This window comes from Ambystoma mexicanum, chromosome 4p, assembly GCF_040938575.1.
Source record: "Ambystoma mexicanum isolate Mex_15411 chromosome 4p, UKY_AmexF1_1, whole genome shotgun sequence".
Lineage (NCBI taxonomy): Eukaryota > Metazoa > Chordata > Amphibia > Caudata > Ambystomatidae > Ambystoma > Ambystoma mexicanum.
Window position 1 is genome coordinate 201,776,467 of NC_090927.1, and position 19,167 is coordinate 201,795,633.

General features: G+C 44.8%; 1 protein-coding gene across 2 annotated transcripts in view; it reads right to left on the reverse strand.

Annotated features, from left to right (window-relative positions):
• Positions 1–19,167, reverse strand: part of INTS9 (integrator complex subunit 9) — a 1,072,683-nt gene that overhangs the window by 41,531 nt on the left and 1,011,985 nt on the right. For both annotated transcript variants that reach the window (XM_069605700.1, XM_069605699.1), the window contains one exon: positions 12,172–12,276. In XM_069605700.1, coding sequence (XP_069461801.1) covers positions 12,172–12,276 — 105 coding nt within the window. The remainder of the gene's footprint in view (positions 1–12,171; positions 12,277–19,167) is intronic.

Below are 19,167 nucleotides of genomic sequence, written 5' to 3' on the forward strand. Positions count from 1 at the left end.
ATTTTGAATCAAAATTCCTAATGCTCGACCATCCAGATCCTGCATCCCTCTCTCTCACCAAGCCTTTCCAACTTGGCCCAATGCGTTTCCCCTCCAAATAAGTTTCCAGTTTTTAATTGCATTTCAATGAAACTATCCATGCGCTCTCAGAGCAACCACCTAATTACATTTGGCTACGTCCAACTTGCTGTAAACATCACATCTTACACCACCCTACAGACTGACCTTTTACAGCCATAATCCCATCTCCAATTCCCGATACTCTAGTCTCCCAAAAACACTATTAAAACTAAAATTCATCCAGAAATAGGCCTCAAAACGTATCTTCAATCCAAAACCATACAACACCTCACTCGTCCTTGCCCAATGGCACTGGCTCCCTGTCCCCGTCTGAATACAATTAAATCGGCTTGGCCTGAAACATAGGGCCGATCTACACCCAGGAACACATCAAGACCAACCAACCAACTAGACTCCTCAGATCCTTAGAATCAGCCCTCTTCAATTTTGCCAGCTACTTATAGCAACATCTAGGAGGCAGATTTGTTGCTGTGCAAGCTACTTCCCCCAGGAACTTACTAACCTCCTACATTCGTCACAAAGAGAATTATGCCTGTTTCAGACATTCCGATAATACCTTTCATTGTCCCCAGACTTTAAAAAAAGTGTAATGCCCTCCCCCTGGATTCCCCTATCTTAGTTTCACAATCAAAATTTTGGATTTCACCTTAATGTGCCTCTCTTATTGATGCACCTCTGCAAACCACCCCCTGTTTTGTTTTACTGTTGCCAATCGCTAGTGTGACCAGGTCCCCTCTGTCTGCTCCTAGGGAGCACCAAGAAGGTGACTCAGGGGGCCGAGTGCCACCTCAAGCCAGTGGATATTGGGTCCAAGGGTGGTATAGGAAGGATACCTTGGCCCCCTTACCCTGGCCCAATGAAATGGCTATGGCCAGTTACAGAACCTCATCATACATATTCCAGTCTAAGGGATCTTGACACTGCTCAATGCATCAGTCCACTAGAGCGGGGTAATCTTTGAAGCCGTAACCCTGCCCAAACCCCTGGTGAGGCACTGCAGATTAATAAGGTACCCTGCGCTAGTAGGGAGAGCCCTAATTAATAGAGACTGCAGCTCTCTTCCAACAAACCTCCAGACCATGTGTAGAAAAAGCTGCCAGTCCCTTCAAAGGAAAACATTTCTATTCGCTAGACACTTGTAGCATGCATTGTAACAGTATTCAGGGAAGTTATTTGAAGACTTAAAAGGGTAATTTGATGAGTCTGGGAATCCCACAGATACAATGTTGCAAGCCTGTAGGTCCTGAGAGGGAAAACTATGTTTGAGAGGCATTGTCTCTTGGCAGAGAGTTTCTCTGCAGAAGATACCATGTTTCACTTTCCCTATACATGCTGGGGGAGCATGGACTCTCAGTACAGCGCAAGCAGCATAGGGAGGGATTACTTCCTTCCTAGATAGCGAACAGGCCAGTTATGGACTTGGGCCCACCCCCTAAGTTCAAGACTGCTGCCGTAGGTCTACATGGGGACAACAGCCAATCACCACAGCCTTATGTCAATCAGAAAACACAAGTGCAGACACTCAGCAGAAGACCCACCAAGGGGGATTATGGAGAAACCTATAAAACTCATGCAGGCTGGGGATGTGGTTTGCAGGAGGATTGCATTTGGAGACCTACAGAGATTGGAGAGAGCTGGAGGGAGCAAAGGCTGGAGAGGTGGCCGGAGTGGAGAGCAGGAGGAGGTAGTGAGATCTAAGAGGATGAAAGAGGAGGTGTGGGAGTTAAGAAGGTCAACAAGGATGTTTTGACACCAGGGAGCAATAGTGGACAGAAGGAGGTACTAGGAAGAAAGAAGATGGAGAAGGAGGACCTGATAGCAGGAAAGGAGACAGGATACAAGAACGTTTTGTGAGTTACGGGTGTGACAGAGGCGGTAACATTACATGGAGGACAATTTCAGGATGAGAATGGGATAGTATCAGAACCCACACACAGAAAGGGGGTGGAAGGAAACATTGTGCATGAAGTGGTGGTGGTAAACCCCATGGGCCAGGAGGAGGTGTGAGTATCAGAGGCTGAAAGGAAAACTGAAGAGGTATCAGGGGAAGAATGCAGTTCGGAGGAGGGAGAAGGAGGAGCAGCGTGAGCTGGAGGTGTTGGTGTAAGTGGTAACGAGTCACCCCTCCGCTGTTAGCTCCCCACTCCCTTTTTCGCTGCTTCCCTCACTGTTTTCTTCTTCCCTATAGCATCGTAAAGCTCTCCATTGCTTACTGAAGCTAGGGCCGCAATTAATAAATACCCTAACAACAAAAGGAGTTCCTGAGCACATCATCAGGTTTAGAGATACATCCAAGGAGATGGATGGAAAAAAGAAGGGAGGCAGGCAGTGAAGGGGAGTTTTAGGAAGACCAGTACAGAGATGGCAAGAGCAGGAACGTTCCCTATGCAGGACCAATGCTTGGGAGGAGGAATGAGATGCGAAGAGGGAGGTCACGGACAGCTCAGCAAGGTGAAAGAAAACAATGGACTGCTCAGGTAGACTCAGATACCGCTATCTAGCTTTCTCTGCCAGCTATGATCAACAATCCATTTTCTCACAGAACTCTGTTCTAGAATCACCCGTCGATTATAGGACCCCACAAACCCGCAACTAGCTTAGCCCGAAGAAAAGGTTTCTGGCCATCCTAAAGCCTGCAATGCCAGAGGAGGGGAAGGGAGGTAACCACCTATGAACGGTAGGGACTGGAACATTTTCTCCCAAGCCGAAGGTGAAGTTCGCCCCTATTTGGCAGAAGAAACATTTTGCAGAAAAATATCCTGATTAATATTTAAATGGGAACATCTGTGTTTTTTAATTAAATTAGCCCACAACTGAGGTGCAGAGTTCTGGAATAAAGGGATATAACGACAGTGCATGGCCATGGCCATGGCATCCTTCATCTTCAGAGGTGTCCTACATGATACTAGCTAACTCCTGCCGCTTGAAACACTTATTAGCACACATATATTTTTAGATTTAAATAAAAAAACTCTTCAAAGTGCCTGGGTATTGTAATTCTAACTGTAGTTCAAAACATTTTATAGTAGAGCAAGGTATGATTTGGAACGGAGCCCCAAATACTGGACACTTGCTAACATGTCTTTGTTCGCCTTTACTTTAGATTAATGGCATAAATGTGCAAAATGTAGAAAATTGGGTAAATGACAAAAGACTGGCCACATTCTGTAAAAAGACCATATTCTTTCAGTACTGTAGTATCCTCTTTTACAGCAATGCCATCCATCACCTACTGTCCAGGTGACGCATGTATATTCCTGCAAAGTGGCACAAAATGTGAGAATCATGTCTGAGAATCACGGGTACCTGAGGTGTTACATGGTGGGTCTATGACAAGCATGAAATGCTGGCCAAAAAACGGAATCTGACAGAGTTTGAGGATGAGACTTCGTCCTCACAGTGCCATCTGACGGAGTAGCAATAGCTATGACAGAAGGAACCAGGGCATTCTTTTAAAGTATGGCAAGAAATCTTCATCATCACAGGAGTGGAGGAGGCTGAAGAAGTCAGCACATTCTTCTGCATCTTCTCATACATTTGGGAATCAGTTCCTGATCAAGTGGTGGTGTTATAAGTGCAGCAGATGCCATTTCTTTCAATCTTTGCAATACATTAATTCCCCCCAATTTCCATCATCAATGCCCCACTTCATCAGAAAAATAATTTTGGAGGTAGCATGTATTATAATTAAAAGCCTTTATTTTAACCCCTATTTTGATTTCTATTTGATGTCCTGATTTTCAATTGTAACATCAACAGTTTTTTCAACATTTATATATTGTTATGAACATGTGTTACACTATAATTGTTGCTCCTTTAACCTGTTGGCCTGTAGACTATCTTTCTGTTCCTACTCCTTATTTGCCTAGGTTATTTTACTCAGTACATACAGGTTATTGAATTATTTCTGCACCATTTAGCATTCAAAGGATTTTTCTATCTCTATATACATTGTGTTGTGTTCCTTTTGGGGATGTGTCCAAATTCCTCCACATTTCACACTTGTATGGGCTGGCTGTTTTATCTGCCTTTTTCTACCATGTAGCTAGTATCTCATCCTACTATTCAACATGAATGAAATATTTACTTCGATCTTATGCTGTAACAATAATTTACTCTGTTTTAACAACCTTTGAACCCAATTTGTAGTCACCTGGTTTGGCACCTTTTTTGCCCTAATCGGGCAGGCATAATCTTGCAGGAGTTATTGAAAGCTTGAACTGCCTGTCGTTGAATTCAAGTTTTGTTAAGATGGATTTCCAAAATATGCCCCTCTAGAAGGATTTGGGAGGTCACACTATTTATGGTAAACAGGGAAGATATTGATAGGTTATCCAAAACCCAATCAAGGTAAGGTAGCTGAGCATTCAAGGCTTAGTCTCAGGAAAAGTGTGGGCGTGGTCTCGGGCTACAATGAGTCCACACAGATCAACACAAGTAATTTCAGTTAGACAGGAAGTATAGAAAAATACAGAAAGCATATAAAATCACAGGTGAGTACTGTCACACAAACTCTTATAAAACATATATACCCATTCACCATTAGGAGAACAGAATTGCATATGAATCAATTATCAGTTCATTAGAGGTGACTAGTCAGTTGCAAGGGAAAATGGGTAGCACTCTTCAGAATCAACACAAGAACAGCTTCCCTCAACTAAATAAGTCTAACCCAAGACACTAGGATAGGCCTAGGGTGGATCCTTCGTCCAGAATTCATCACCAAAGGTCAAGACCGTATGCACAAAATACTCTATGGGGAGAAAGGGGGAGAAAGCACACTTACTCCCTCGTTGGCTTGGGATGTTCCCGATTCCACTTGTGTAGGTTCCAGATTTTGTTCTAGGCATGTTCTTCTGTTCTTGTTCCCACTATGAGACTCGTCTTGACAGCAGAGATACTTTGTTTAAAGGGATTTAGTTTCGGTTGGTTGCCGTGCACAGGAATTGGTTCTGGACAGGTTCCAGTTGAAGAACCCAAAAGAAGACAAAGAAAGACTTCTATGGGAGAGGCGTCTTAGGGACACGAAGAAGACAAGATCCAACGAAGGTAACAACTGTCAGGCGGCAACAGGAGATCATACAGCGGAGCAGCCCCAGCACAGGTTCCCTTGGGGTGAGATGGCTGCAAATGCAACAGCAGGTGCCTTGTGGCACAAGCTGGAGATCTGCAAATTTACATGGTTCTGCTCGGAATGATGGCGGCTGAAACGAAGTAGCCCAGGAGAGAGTTTGTCAGTCCACTGTTTTGGGTCCAGGGACACTTCCAAAGGCTCGGCAGGAAATGATCCTTGAGCAGGTGTCAAGACTGGTTGTTCCCAATGGTCAGGGGGTTAAGGCACCAAAAAAAGCCTTCTTGAGATCAGGACAGAGGCACAGATATTCTCTTTCTCAATCCTGTCAGATTCCAGCTTGGCTAGTTTCTATATAAGTTCCATTTCGAGTTCCATTCTTGCCTTGAAACATGTATAGGCATGTTATAAATGCCATATCATATCATTTCCTTCAGCCTCAACTCTTCCTTTCCAAAATACAAAAAAACCTCTCAGTTACAGATGTGACAGTGGATTGAGAAGCCCCCTCTTCTTCCTCACTTGTGCCATTTGTGGTTTCCAGAACAAGTGTACCATTACTATTGCTAGGCCCCGCCCGAGCATCTTCTACACCACTACCATCAGGGAAAGACATTTCTTCTAGCTTCCTGGCAATCTATTAGGTTTTGCAGAAAATCAGCTTTTACACCAGAAGTAGGTAAACACTTCTCTTTTGTAAAGGGTCAGCAATGAAAGTCGTACACACTTTGGGCACAGTTTTGGCTAAAGACTTTTATTAATACAAATAAAGCGGTTGGAGAAGGCCTCACTGACCCAGTGCTAAAGGAGGTTTCCTACCTAAATCAAAATCGAAGGATCTGTCTGTGTCAGAAAGTCAATACCATCCTGTGTCCAAACTACTATTCTGACCCTCACTTTCTAATGAAATACATATTAAGGTGAAAGAGGAAATGTATTTGTCCTTCAGCGTTTCAAAAGTGTTCAAAAAGAAATAAATAACTCCAACATAAAATCTGATCATAAATTGATATAGTTCCTCAATCCAGTGGATATCACCCTTCCCCTGGATCCTTCTTCACAACTTTTTCATAATAACGACTCTTGTATTTTTGTCTTGTTCAATATCGAAGACAGTTCTGTGTCTACCTTTGTCCTTTAGATTGTCAGGATACCCGGTGTACTCTCCTGCCAGGGTGTTCTCTGCTTGTCTAGTTTCACACCCTTTTGGTTGCCTGATATACTCTCCTGCCAGGACTATGGTAATTGTCTGTCTCTGTGACTCCACCTTAGAACGTTCATCACATTAGCTCTCTTGGCCAATTCCTTCATTTCATACTTTATTTCGTGATTAGTATTTTTCTAATTCGTCCAATCGTTCCCCGCCTTATCAATGTGAGTCAATGTGCATTATCCATTAAAGACTTTCTCTTCAGGCAAACATGCTTTTCACTTCTTACTTTCAATATCACAAAGTGCTTTCCTCTCTTTATCTGGCTTCCATGTTTCAATGATTAACATACGGGTGTTTGCCAAAGTGCCCCGGTGCTCCCTCTGTTCCAGTGCAGACTCACTGGCTCTTTGTGGCATCTCCCGCTATGCCTGCGACACACCGAGGTCAGCTGCTGGACTTTCTCCCCTTCACACTGTTCGGCTTTCCCTTTTCTCACGGCTTCCTGGTAAGTTTCCCTTCGCATCCATTCACCGGCGAATAGAAACTTCCATTCACCGGCGAATGTCCAGGAGCACTCTTCTCGCTTTTGACATTCCCGCATGAAAGCTTCTCTGCATCCTCCCGTTTCTCTCGTTTATCTGGCTTCTCTGAGAGCTGCAGCCCGCTCCCACCAGCAGTCTTTCATTCTTGTTTCAGATCTTTTCAACCTCCCAGGCACAGGCTCACAACAACTAGAGCGTTGCTTGTGCTTGGGTATCCCTTGGATCTGCATTCCTCCATCTCGTCGCAGTGTTAAGGGATTTCACTCATAGATGTTTTCTTTATGCAGATTTTCAAGAACACATTGCAGCAATGGTTTCAACATGTTCGGAGAACATTGGTTGGAAAACTCAGGGTTGGAGATTTGTTTAAGAAAAATCCAGCATTGTCCTTTGGGAAAACAGGGAATGAACCACAATAGGGCATTAAGATGTTGTGTTTGGGAGATTCATCCTGTATGGGGAAAAGGGATACCATGTCTCATCCGTGGACATCACCACTCCCTCCTGGAGATAGTCTCACCCATATGATCCCACCTAATGTAGCTACCCACAGGGTCAGGATAAGGTAGTGGCTGCCGTGTCCTGGCCATATGGTGACAAGTCACTACTGGAAAGGGAGTAATGATACCATTGGATTCATTACACTATACACAATTATTTGAAGTCTTGTAGCAAGAGTTGTACTAGTGAACGTTTCCATAATGAAATATAGGTTAGATAACCTTTCCATGCCTAAAACCTTTGAAGCCTTGTATTCTGTGTAACAAGAACTATGGTATCACTGCAGTAAATCTACACTGAGGGCCAAAGACATAATCCCACTGCTGCCACCAGTTTGTTAAAATGAAATTCCACAATCAGCGCTAGTTAGAGGATTTTGGAAGGTCACCATATTTCTGGTACAAAAGGAGGACACTACAAGGTTTGGTTGTTTCCAATGGTCTAGGGATTCAAACACCAAGAAAGGCATTCTTGATATCAGGACACAGGACACCACTGAAATCTTCTGGTCAGCTGCAGGGGTCATCTTCGGGTCCTCATTGGGCTGTTCTTCTTCATAGAAGTCTTTGTTCCAACAGTAAGCTTAGGAACAGTTGCAGGAGCCTTCCATTTATCCATGGTTCAGGCTGGGAGCAAGCCCACCAATGGTAAGGATCTGCACCATACAAACAGCCAGGGGTTGTACAATCAGGGATAAATACGGGTATCACATCTGCCCAGTGACAGACTTTCAGGGACATGGGGATGTGGATAGGGACTAGACAGCCCCAGCTCAGTCTTCTGGCTAACACACACAAAGCCCCCTTGCCCTTGAAAGCCACAGCTTTCTCCAGGAAACGAACTTCCACATAAGGCATTTCCTGACCTGAGAAAACAGGAAGAAGGCTAATACAATACAGTAAAAAAATAAGCGAACAATGCTGTGGCATGGTCATCTTAGGGTGGTAGTCGCCTTTAGTAGCCATTTGTGTTAAATGCAAAGGTGCACGAGAAAAAGAGCACACATTTGTTTAGAAAATAAAACATACAACTGCTACCAGCTTGTTTTAGGCCCATTACCAAAGTTATAAGGATACAAACTATGCTAACTGGATTTCACTGTAAATTTATGTGTACACTTGTAAAAATACAAGAATTGATGAAGAGAATCATAATCTCTCAGTTCTGACAGTCTTAGGGGCTATTTGGTTTCCCCACAATAATGAGCTAAATAGAGAAAGTTAAGCAGACGGCTTCACTGACCTCCACAAAGTCAGGACAGGATTAAAAAATAACCAAAAAGAATGGAGGTCTCATAGAAATCTATGGGGGGCAAGGTACACTATGAACATCTTTCCTAACAAGTATAATATTTGTTATTGGTAACTTGCCTCACTGCTGGTGTAATTTTGTATTTTCTCAATAACTGTGTTCTCAATAAAAACTAATTTGAAAAAATAGAACCTGCAGAGGTGAAGTAAGATGATTTTGGTAAAGTAAGATGGTTTGGGAAGGTGCTCCCTTTAGGGTCAAATAAACAGGCACACTTTTTTGGAGAGACACCTTAGCAAGGAAGGTTTGAGGTCTACATGAGTGTTTGGTTACTTTGGAGGATGAAGGGATTCCAAGGAAGGAAAATTATTATTTTATTATTATTATTATTATTATTATTATTATTATTATTATTATTATTAATTATTAAAACACACTTCAATTGTGCACGACGTGAGCGGCATGTCCCTTATTCCCTTTTACTGTTGCTCTTACTTGTCCATTACCAGAAAGAGCCCAGCTCTGTTCTATTTCACTTCATTCACTGCAATGGGGGAGTGGACCTTCAATTGGTTTGAATGGGCAAAGCTAACCCAGGTGTGTAAGATCAGCTATGGGCCTGTGCAGATCAAGGGAAGGTACCTTTTTATGACATTTACACAATGATCTTTGTCTTGTAACTTAATCAGGTCAGGTACTGAAAAAAATACAGATTCTCCAGAGAAGGCGAGAAGCAGCAGTAGGGTGCCAGTGTGGTGAAATGTAGAATCTACTGCAAAGGTTTTATATATCCCTGTAGGCACTGCACTTATACCATTGACCAATTATCGAGCATACTATTACCATATAAATGGCTTCCTTGTGCTGTGGACTAAGAAACACTGTTGTAAAATTGGAGGTTTCTGCCTGACTTGTGACACCAATATGTTAACTTAACATTGTTGATGGGAAACACCAATGTATTTTGCTGCTTGCAAAAGGTAGGCACATCTGTAGGAAACTTAAAGTCTCATCCAACTACACTGGCATGAAACCACTGCAACTTTTCATTCTTTCCTTTCTGCTTTCTCTGACTTTTTCCATAATGAGTCATCATCTGATGCCTCATCAAAGTCCCAACAGGACTGCTGCAACACACCCAGCACTAGCACTTATTTTTCATTTATTCACATTCAGTGGCTCCACAACTGTCCTACAGAAGGTCCTCCGAGACCTACTCCTGTTGACTCACTGGAGAACCAGAAGTACTACCTCTACCCTCTTCTGGACCAGAGCATCAAAGGCCTTGCACAGAAACTGCTTAAGATACAAGACTACAAGGTTCCACCAGTTGGATCACCATCAGAAGGGTGATTGGCCTGGGGCAGCCTATGATAATGTATAATTTCTAGGACAAGAAAAACTTGATTCAAAAACCTGATATTTTCCTTTCCCTACTTATTTATCTGTAATTGCACCTATATTCTTATCCACCTTCCACAAGATGTAGAGTACTTTCATATTTGCCTTAATGTGAACCCTCCTTTATTCAAAGCAGTACCCTATTAAACTGAATTCCAGTCCACTCTGCTGCTGTCCAGAGTTAGTCTTGATTGCTCGACCACTGCAACCACTAGGTGAGTGAAGAAACTAAGTTATAGCCGTTTTCCCTTAATTTGGGGAGGGAACACCAGCTCCGAACCCTAGGACTGGTGGATTCCTCCAAACACTCTGAGATAAAGCAGTCTTACAGATGGGGGTTCGTCCAAAACTGTGCAGATAAGACTGAGAAGAAGCGCCTCTCCTCTTTATGTGAACCCATTCGGAACTTGGGAGTCCTAAGTGGCCAATCTCAGGGAATGACACTGTATGTGTAGGGGCCTTATATGGTATTTTCTAGAGCTCAGAAGGCTTGGAGGGCAATGCATAATTTCATACTCCAGGCAGTCAGTGCAAGGCTCCTAGAGTCACGGTTTCATAGTCCCACATAGTGACAAACAACTGCATGCCAGAAAGGTTGGCAGTCCCGGATAGAGGCGATTTACATAGTCAGTGATGAAAGGGACTAATGAAGACTGGTAAACATCTCTTACCTATGTACCTCCACCCTTTAGCTTTGCAAAAAGGTTAGTAAAGGGACTTGCAATTACACGCTTTTCCTTAGTTTTAAAATGATTGCAGTATTGGCAAGGTAGCAAAGGACTGCAGCTCCGAGGGAGTCATATCCATTATGGAGGGGAACCATCTCCTGCCCTGAGGAGTCATATCCATTATGGAGGGGAGTCATATCCTGCCCCGAGGAGTCATATCCATTATGGAGGGGAATCCTATGCTTCCCTGAGGAGTTATATCTATTATGGAATTTCTATTATGGAGGGGACTTATAGCTTGCCCGGAGGAGTCATATCCATTATGGAGGGGGGAAACATATCTTGCCCTGGGGAGTCATATACATAATGGAGGGGAATCATATCCTACCCTGAGGAGTCATATACATTATGGAGGGGAATTATATCATGCTAGGAGGGAATCATATCCGTTATGGTGGGGAATCCTATCCTGCCCCAAGGAGTCATATCCATTATGGAGGGGAATCATATCCTACCCTGAGGAGTCAAACATTATGGAGGGGAAGCATAGCCTGCTAGGAGGGAGAAATATCCATTAAAGAGGGGAACTATATCCTGCCCTGAGGGAATCATATCCATTATGGAGAGGAATCCTATTCTGCCCTGAGGAGGCATACATATTATGGAGGGGAGCCATATCCTACCCTGTTGGAATCTTCTCCAGTATGGAGGGGAATCATATCCTGCCCGAGGAGTCATATCCATTATGGAGGGGAATCCTATCCTGCCCGAGGAGTCATATCGATTATGGAGGGGAACCATATCCTGCCCTGAGGATTCATACATTTTAAGGGGATGGAGCCATATCCGACCCTGATGGAGTCATATCCATTATGAAGGGGAAGTATAGCGTGCTCTGACGGAGACATATCCATTATGGAGGGGAACTATATCCTGCCTTGAGTGAGTCATATTCATTATGGAGGGGAAGTATATCCTACTGTGCAGGAGTCATACCGATTACAGAAGGGAGGGTGGTATATCAGAGACAGGATCCAATTAAAAGTAAGAGGCAGAGAATGTATGTACATATGTTTATCTATTCTACTATGTAGCACAAACCAGGAACAGTAGCAAAGGACTGCTGCACAGGGAAGGGAGAGGACACAATACATGTGGCAAGAGAGCACAATAAATGTGTTTAGGTGCAAGGTGTTCTGATAAAAAATAGCACAGGAATGAGAGCCCCCTGCTACAGGCTAATGTAAGTATTGGGTAGATGAAACTTAACCCTTGGACTGCTTAGACGTCAGGGCTTTCCTATGGAAATCAGGGCAGTCAAAGTGTTAATCTGTTAAGCATGGGCCAGTAATGCATCATCCGCCTCTTCCTGCCTGATCAAGCCCAGTGCAGCTGCATATGGTATATACTGATCCATTGAGGCCTAGTATTGCTGATCCTCTGGAAAGCAGCCATACAAGACTTGGAACATCATATCTGTTTAGACCTTAGTTTACACCGTACCTGGGACTGTAAAACGTGCTTGTTATCCTTGCTGTGTAGGATGGCAGAGACGGTTGCCAAGGAAATGCCAGGCTTAATCTCCAGGGGCACCAAGGAATCTGCAAGCTAGATCAGAAAGAAAGACAAGCTCATTATTTTTAGCCAGTGGTAATCCTTGAGCAAACCCAGCTGTGCATTCATTTGGCAAGCCTAGCAAAAAGTATTCTTAACATGCACTTATGAAGGGAGGATAACATCGGAGCTGGTCAGCCACAAAATAGGGGCCCCTTAGATGCGTTGGGCACTTGCCTCCTTCGGTACAACAGCTGCGGCCGATTTAGATTCCTTGAATGAAAGATCATCAGGATCGAATAAAGGTATTGGGCACAGAAGGGCCCCTCAGTGGCAGCGCAGAAAAGGGGATTGTTTCCATGCATCATCATTGTAGAGCGCGAATAAACCGCCAAAATGTTGGAAGGCAGGACATGTAAGACTGCATTACATTTAATTAAAGTGCGGGAAAAGCACCCTACGCCGCTGCCTCTACTCTCCAAATCTATAGAGTTCTAACTTCCAGAAACATATCCCATGTGCATTACCAGACTGGCATTATACCATTGACCACCTCTGACTGCAACAGAATTGCAGAGCACCTACTACCCATCAACCATTAATGTAATAGAGCATAGCCATGCAGATGCCTTCTATATAGGGTCGTATTGTCACCTTATCAGAAAAAATGTATGTTTTTGCAGATCCAAAATTTGATTTGTTAACTAGAGGTTGTCCAACTCCAGGCCTCGAGGGCCAGGATCCTGATGGGTTTTCAGGATATCACTCATTAATATTCATGCAGAAAAATGTGCATGAATTTAGGACCATTGCATGCTAATTTATCTCATGAACATTAATGAGGGGTATCCTGAAAACGCATCAGGATTCAGCCATCGATGGCCTGGATTTGGACAACAACAAAAGAAATATAATACATCCAAGGCCTTTTTAGAGAATATTCAGAAAATAGAATACAACCCATAACGGTACAGGCAATAATACACCACATAGATAACGTACAGTCCAGGAAATGCATTATCGCTAGAAGACCCCCCGATGACTGGTTATACATTCTAGCACCTGCAGTACATTTTTTTGTCTAAGTAGTATTTGATTAGGTGCTGGAAATAACAGAATAATCTATTCCACTTGCACTATTGTTACCGCTGGTGCTAATTACCAGCGGTGGGATTTATTGCCCACAGTAATACAAGATTTGTAATTGGCAACAGGCAGCATATCTTTTGTAATGATGATGTGAATAGACAAAACCAACAAGAGTCGAATATGGTTAAGTTTAAAGTATAAGGAACATTAGCTATTTATTAATGTATGTTTAGATTTTGTGAATGCAGACCACACCAGTTCAGGTGGCCAAACGCTTTAACCATGGCAGTTTTTGTTAGAGAGTTGTGGCCTTACCTGGTATCTATTGAAGCACCCGTGCAGGATAATTACTACAAAATCGTCTTCTATGTCTAAAAGCCACCCGTTTGAGGTCGGTCCTACAAAAAGGCTGCTTTTTTTGGGCCATTCCAGAGCGGCTTCAAATGGGCCATGATAAAGCATAGACGCCATTCAACATACACATACCAAGCACCCGCACACCCTCTTACTCGCACGTTGTTGCTTGGCCTCTCCAAACCCGCCAGGTACAGTGTGCGCTTGCCACCCCCCTCCTATCCTACCCTCACACACAGACCCGGCTTATCGCCTCGCCCCTCCTGCACCACCGCCCTCCTCTCTCATCTTCTGGCCTGCTCACCCACCCACCCCCTCTCATCTACAATGCAACACATTTAAAGGTTTCAAGGCAAGGGGCAAAGACAGATTTTCTCTGGAAGTTTACCTAGCTCTGACCCCAGAAGGAATGCATATTTTATTTTTAGAAACATCATATTTGTAGGCTTGCAATCAACACTAGGAAATCAGAGTAACACCACTGCACTGTTTAGATGTTAAAGATGATCAAACATAAGCCATAGCCGAACTCCATACACTTTCTTTTCTTACTCCAGATCTATAATAAGCTACTCAAACATAATTAACATGTTGCACTTCCACTTTGCTCCTTCATGAGCTTCCATGTCCTACTCAATTAAATTATATTGCCGGCTCGCACTGTTGTCAGAATCCTACAGTAAATGCAGTTGGGTCAACCACACAGATCTAACTTGAGTGTAATCCCTTACCTCACACATGGCTGCCCTCAATAGCAGAGGATCAGTTACTAGTCCTACCCAGAGAGCTGGTCCCTATGGTGGCATGGCTTCCTATTAACAAGAGGCACAGGCTCAGAGGCTAAAGTCTAGGTAACTAAAAACCTCTGGTCATGGATGAGGCACAAGATGACACAGGGTCAGGGAGTTTTGGATTAAAGTGTTCTCTTTTTCATGCCATTGCGAAACACGGATCATCAAGTAACACACAAAGCGATGATAGAACAAGTCCCTATTTTTTAAGGACAAAATATGGTGATATGTGCATGCAAGGACTAAGAAACTCTGGTAAAAACCCAACTGCACTGATGGATGTGCTATCACCTTATTTACAACCTCACTAGAAATGTACTATAACTATCGAGGATGTCGGCAACATATCTGCTCAGCCTTGAAAGGAACTTGAAATTAACTTCATCACGTCTGTCTTTTTCAAATTGCTGAGGACGAGTATGTTCGTCCTGTTTGCATAGACGTGCATAATAGCCAAGCCGTTAATTAATGCATCAGTTTCTCTGCATTAGCACATCTCAGTCCTTTATGTCAGATGGCCAGATCAGAAGAACAAGTTACTTACCAACTGTTAACGTTCTTTCGACTAGATGATCCTCAACATATTCCACATCTTTGACATGTAATGTCCACAGCTGTGTAGTTCGGAAACTTTTTCGTCAAAGGGCGTCCTGAAACGATGGCGTTGGGTCGATGTCCCTCGAAGGCCTCCGTCGAGGGCGACGCCACCGGATGTTATAAATAGGACGCACGGCACCCGTAGCATCAGTTTATGTTTTTTCCTCATAAGTGTGACATGCACATATCCAATGCCTGTTTGACTGCACATAGCCTTGCGGAAACGTAAGCTGCAATCACATAGGAAATTATCCAGAGGGGCAGGCTGGGAGAGCGGTGTGGAATACGTTTGAGGAACATGAAGTCGAAAGAACGTTACCAGTTGGTAAGTAACTTGTTCTTCGAAAGGACTGTGTCCTCCAATGTATTCCACATCTTTGACAGACTCAGTACCAGAAAATGGAGGAGGGAAAGAATTTAGAGTACCCAATCAGAGGGCAGAATAAAGAACTGCCTTACCAAAGGCCATATCTTGACCATGAAGTGTATCAAGGGAGTAATGTTTAACAAAGGTATCGATAGAAGCCCATGTGGCTGCATCACAAATATTCTGAATAGGAACTCCCCTCTGCAGGGCTGTGGAAGTAGCCACGCCCCTAGTTGAATGAGCTTGCACCCCTTCAGGAGGGTCCTTGCCTGCTAAACGGTAACATTCAGTAATGGTGAGGATAATCCACCTGGACAAGGTCTGTTTTGTAAAAGCCTGGCCCAATCAGTGACCAGCATACCACACAAAGAGCGTCCACTCTGACCCTGGACATCCTAGAAATATAAAAGCTCAGAGCTCCTCTAGGGTGCAACCTATGGAGTCGCTCCTCGTCCTTACCAGGATGAGGAGGAGGATAGAAAGAAGGAAGAACCACCTTCTGGTTCAAATGAAATTCAGACACTACCTTGGGTAGAAAGGATGGACGTACTCTCAGTAAAACCCTATCATTGTGGAATACAGTGAAGGGCGGCTTAGACGAAAGTGCCTGCAATTCACTCACTCTGAGAGCGGAAGTAACCACAACCAAGAACACCGTCTTGAAAGACAATAACCTCAAAGTGCAAGGTTCAAACAGAGCACCCATAAGGAATTTCAAAACCAAATTCAGATCCCAAACCGGCACACGGAAAGGGGACGGCGGGGACAAATTAGTGAGGCCTTTAAGAAATTGGGAAATCAAAGGAATCTTAAAGTAAGAACATTCTTCAGGCGAGCGCTTGAAGACAGACGGCACCGCCAGGTAACCTATAATGGTAACCCCACTTGAAGGACCCTGTGGGCCAAAGCAAGCCGGAAAGACAAAACCATGGGAATGGAACACTGAAAAGGATCAACATTTAGTCCTCTGCATCAGTCGCAGAACTTGCGCCAACGGTACAGAGATTTTGTTGCTGGCTGCCTGGCCGAAAGCAACACCTCCATCACGTCGTCATCCGGGAGGTCCCAATCCTTACACCTCAACCTTTCAGATACCAAGCGTGAAGCCCTTAGCAGGTTTCTGCGGTCTCGCTGGGGATGAGGAACGAGACCTGGAAGCATGTCTCTTGCGACCATCCTGAGCCTTGTCTGAACGGGACCTCGAAGGTTCCCGATGAGGATCGTGCCGAGGACCCGAGCCCGAAGGCGTGCGAGCCACAGATCAAGACCGTTCCTTGCCGGCTTCGTCAGAATGCGCGGACGAAACTGTGCCTTGCGATTGAAAAACCACCAACATCTGCTCCCGAAAAGCAGCCCATTAATCTGGGGTCGAGGACTTAGTCAGGCAGGCCACTTTCCTTACGGCGCCATCCTCCGAGGAGGACGGGGAAGGCAACCGGTGACGGCGATTCCTAGAATGCAGCGGCAAGGAGGACGAATGGCGAGAACCACTCTGGGACCTAGACCCCCAGGACTCCTTCCGACGCGGAGAGTCACCCCTCAAATCGTCGGTGGACAAACCCTTGGACTTGGATTTACGGGACTTAGTGGGCTTGGAACACCTACCTACCTGAAGCTTCCCCTTATGCTCCCGCAAGGCCTTAGCAGTCAGCGACTGGCATTTGTAACAGTCGTCGGTGTCGTGAATCTCGCCCAAGCACCACAAACAAATGCGATGCAGGTCGGTGATCGACATTTTAGACTTGCATTCCCGGTAAGTCTTGAAGCCAGACCGCGGATTCGGAGGGGGCGAAGAAGAAGATATCTTCACAAGTAATATCAAGAGGCGCGCCAAGTCTCCGAAGCAAACACTTTTGCAGAAAAAACGGAACTGAGGCTACGGGCGCTGTGCGTCTGTTAGGGAGAATTCTCTGTAAGGCTAATTTCCCAAAACTAGTGACTCCCCCAGCAGCTTTGCTGGATTTTTTGGTTTTTTTTTTTCTCTCCTGCTAAGAGTGAGATTCTTTTGCTCCCGCTCTTAGACCTGATTTGAGGCGTTCCTTTAACTTTCCATGTGTTTTATGGGCTATGGGGTCTTTTACTCCATAGGGTCTCATGTGTTTTTTTGATGTGGGTTACACAGCACCCTACGTGCCGTAACCCAGGGGTGTCGTAGCAACCCCCCAACATAGACTCCATACCCTGGGACTGACTACTGTCTCCCAGGGCATGTAAAGTCACCATTGGCTTTGCTAGTCCCAAATTATGAACAGAAACCAGTACAAACCATCATATTGTGGACGTACTGGTCGGGGCAATTCGATTGCCCCGGGGTCTGTTGTTCGAGGGGGCACGTCTCCGTCCCCCCTGATCGAGTTTTGGCTGGTGGCAGTGGATACTACTTTTTATATTCGACCGCGAATATATCTCTATGGGATTTTCCCATTGTTCGAGGCTACCAACTTTAATTATTTAATTCTTATAGCCTCGAACATACCGCCGGTTTATTTAATATTAATTCACTGGTTGGTATTTTTTGCCAGAACTCGATTCTAAAATGGCGTTTGTGTTCTCTTCTGTGACTCCAACCCAAGTCGAGCCCTTTGTTCCACTTTTTGGCGGGCTTCTCCACAGAAGCCTCCAAATGTGGTGCCACTCTGTCTGGGTACCACAGGGGGTGTGGGAAGGGGTTTAGGCAACCTGGACTGAGTTACCTTGGTAACTCAAGTCGCACTCTTGTGTGATTGGCGCAAGTGGTGAGCCGGCCGGCTCACCACTTAGCATGTTTGATTGACAGCTAGGCTGAGTGAATGGGGGTGTGCTGCATAAAAGCAGGGCTTTGGGGACTGGAACTTCAGAAGTCGCCACAGGACCTAAGAATCCGAGGAGGGAGAAGCTGAGCCGACCTGCAACGACGACACCACCGGTGGAGCCCTGCTGAACCGTCTCACCACTTTTCCCGACGACAGAGGAGATCTCCAGTCCGGAGAGTCTTCTTCCTTTGACTGGTGGGGATAACCAGTTTTGCCTTCTTTTCACCTTCCTGGAGCATCTTGTGGCTGCCTTGCCCGTGCCCAGCACCCCGGCAACCGGAATACCAAGGATTACCACTACCGCGAAGAGAAGGGTAGTACCTTTTAACCGGAGGACTCCGCGGCTGGTTTCTTCCCTGGCAGTGCAACGACCTTCATCTTTCCTCCACGGCGAGACCTCTTCTTCCTCTGGACGAAACACCGACTTGCACCTGCTGCCAGGAACAACTGCCCCCGCTGGAGCTCCCTTCACACTTAAGGTACTGTGTCCCGCCTGGCTTCCCTTGCGACAGATCGTTCGGGGTGACTGGAAAGCCTCGACTTTCTAACCTGGGCTAGTTTGGGATAACCTAGCTAACTTTTCCTGACTTGAATTTCATCCTTTTTGTGCGAACTATCTACAAGACTCTTTGGGCATAACCCCACTGTGTGAACCTGGACCCCTACTGCTTGCTCTCTCCAAGAGTGGGTCTTGCAATTGACTTCCTTGCTCTCCAGTAGAACTCTGCCTATCCTGCCTTACTGTGGTTCTTGGTAAAAGTATTGAAACTTGCGTGCTTCCTTAACTCTGCCTTTTTCCTCCCTTTCTTTACAACTTATTAGAGTGTCATCTTATGTTAAGCGCTCACCTCTGTCTGAAAATAAGTGGTGTTTCTCACTAAGACTTGTCTAATAAGTGAATAGGGTTGTATATATATGATAGTGACTGTGTGCTGAATTTACTCACCTCGTTTTT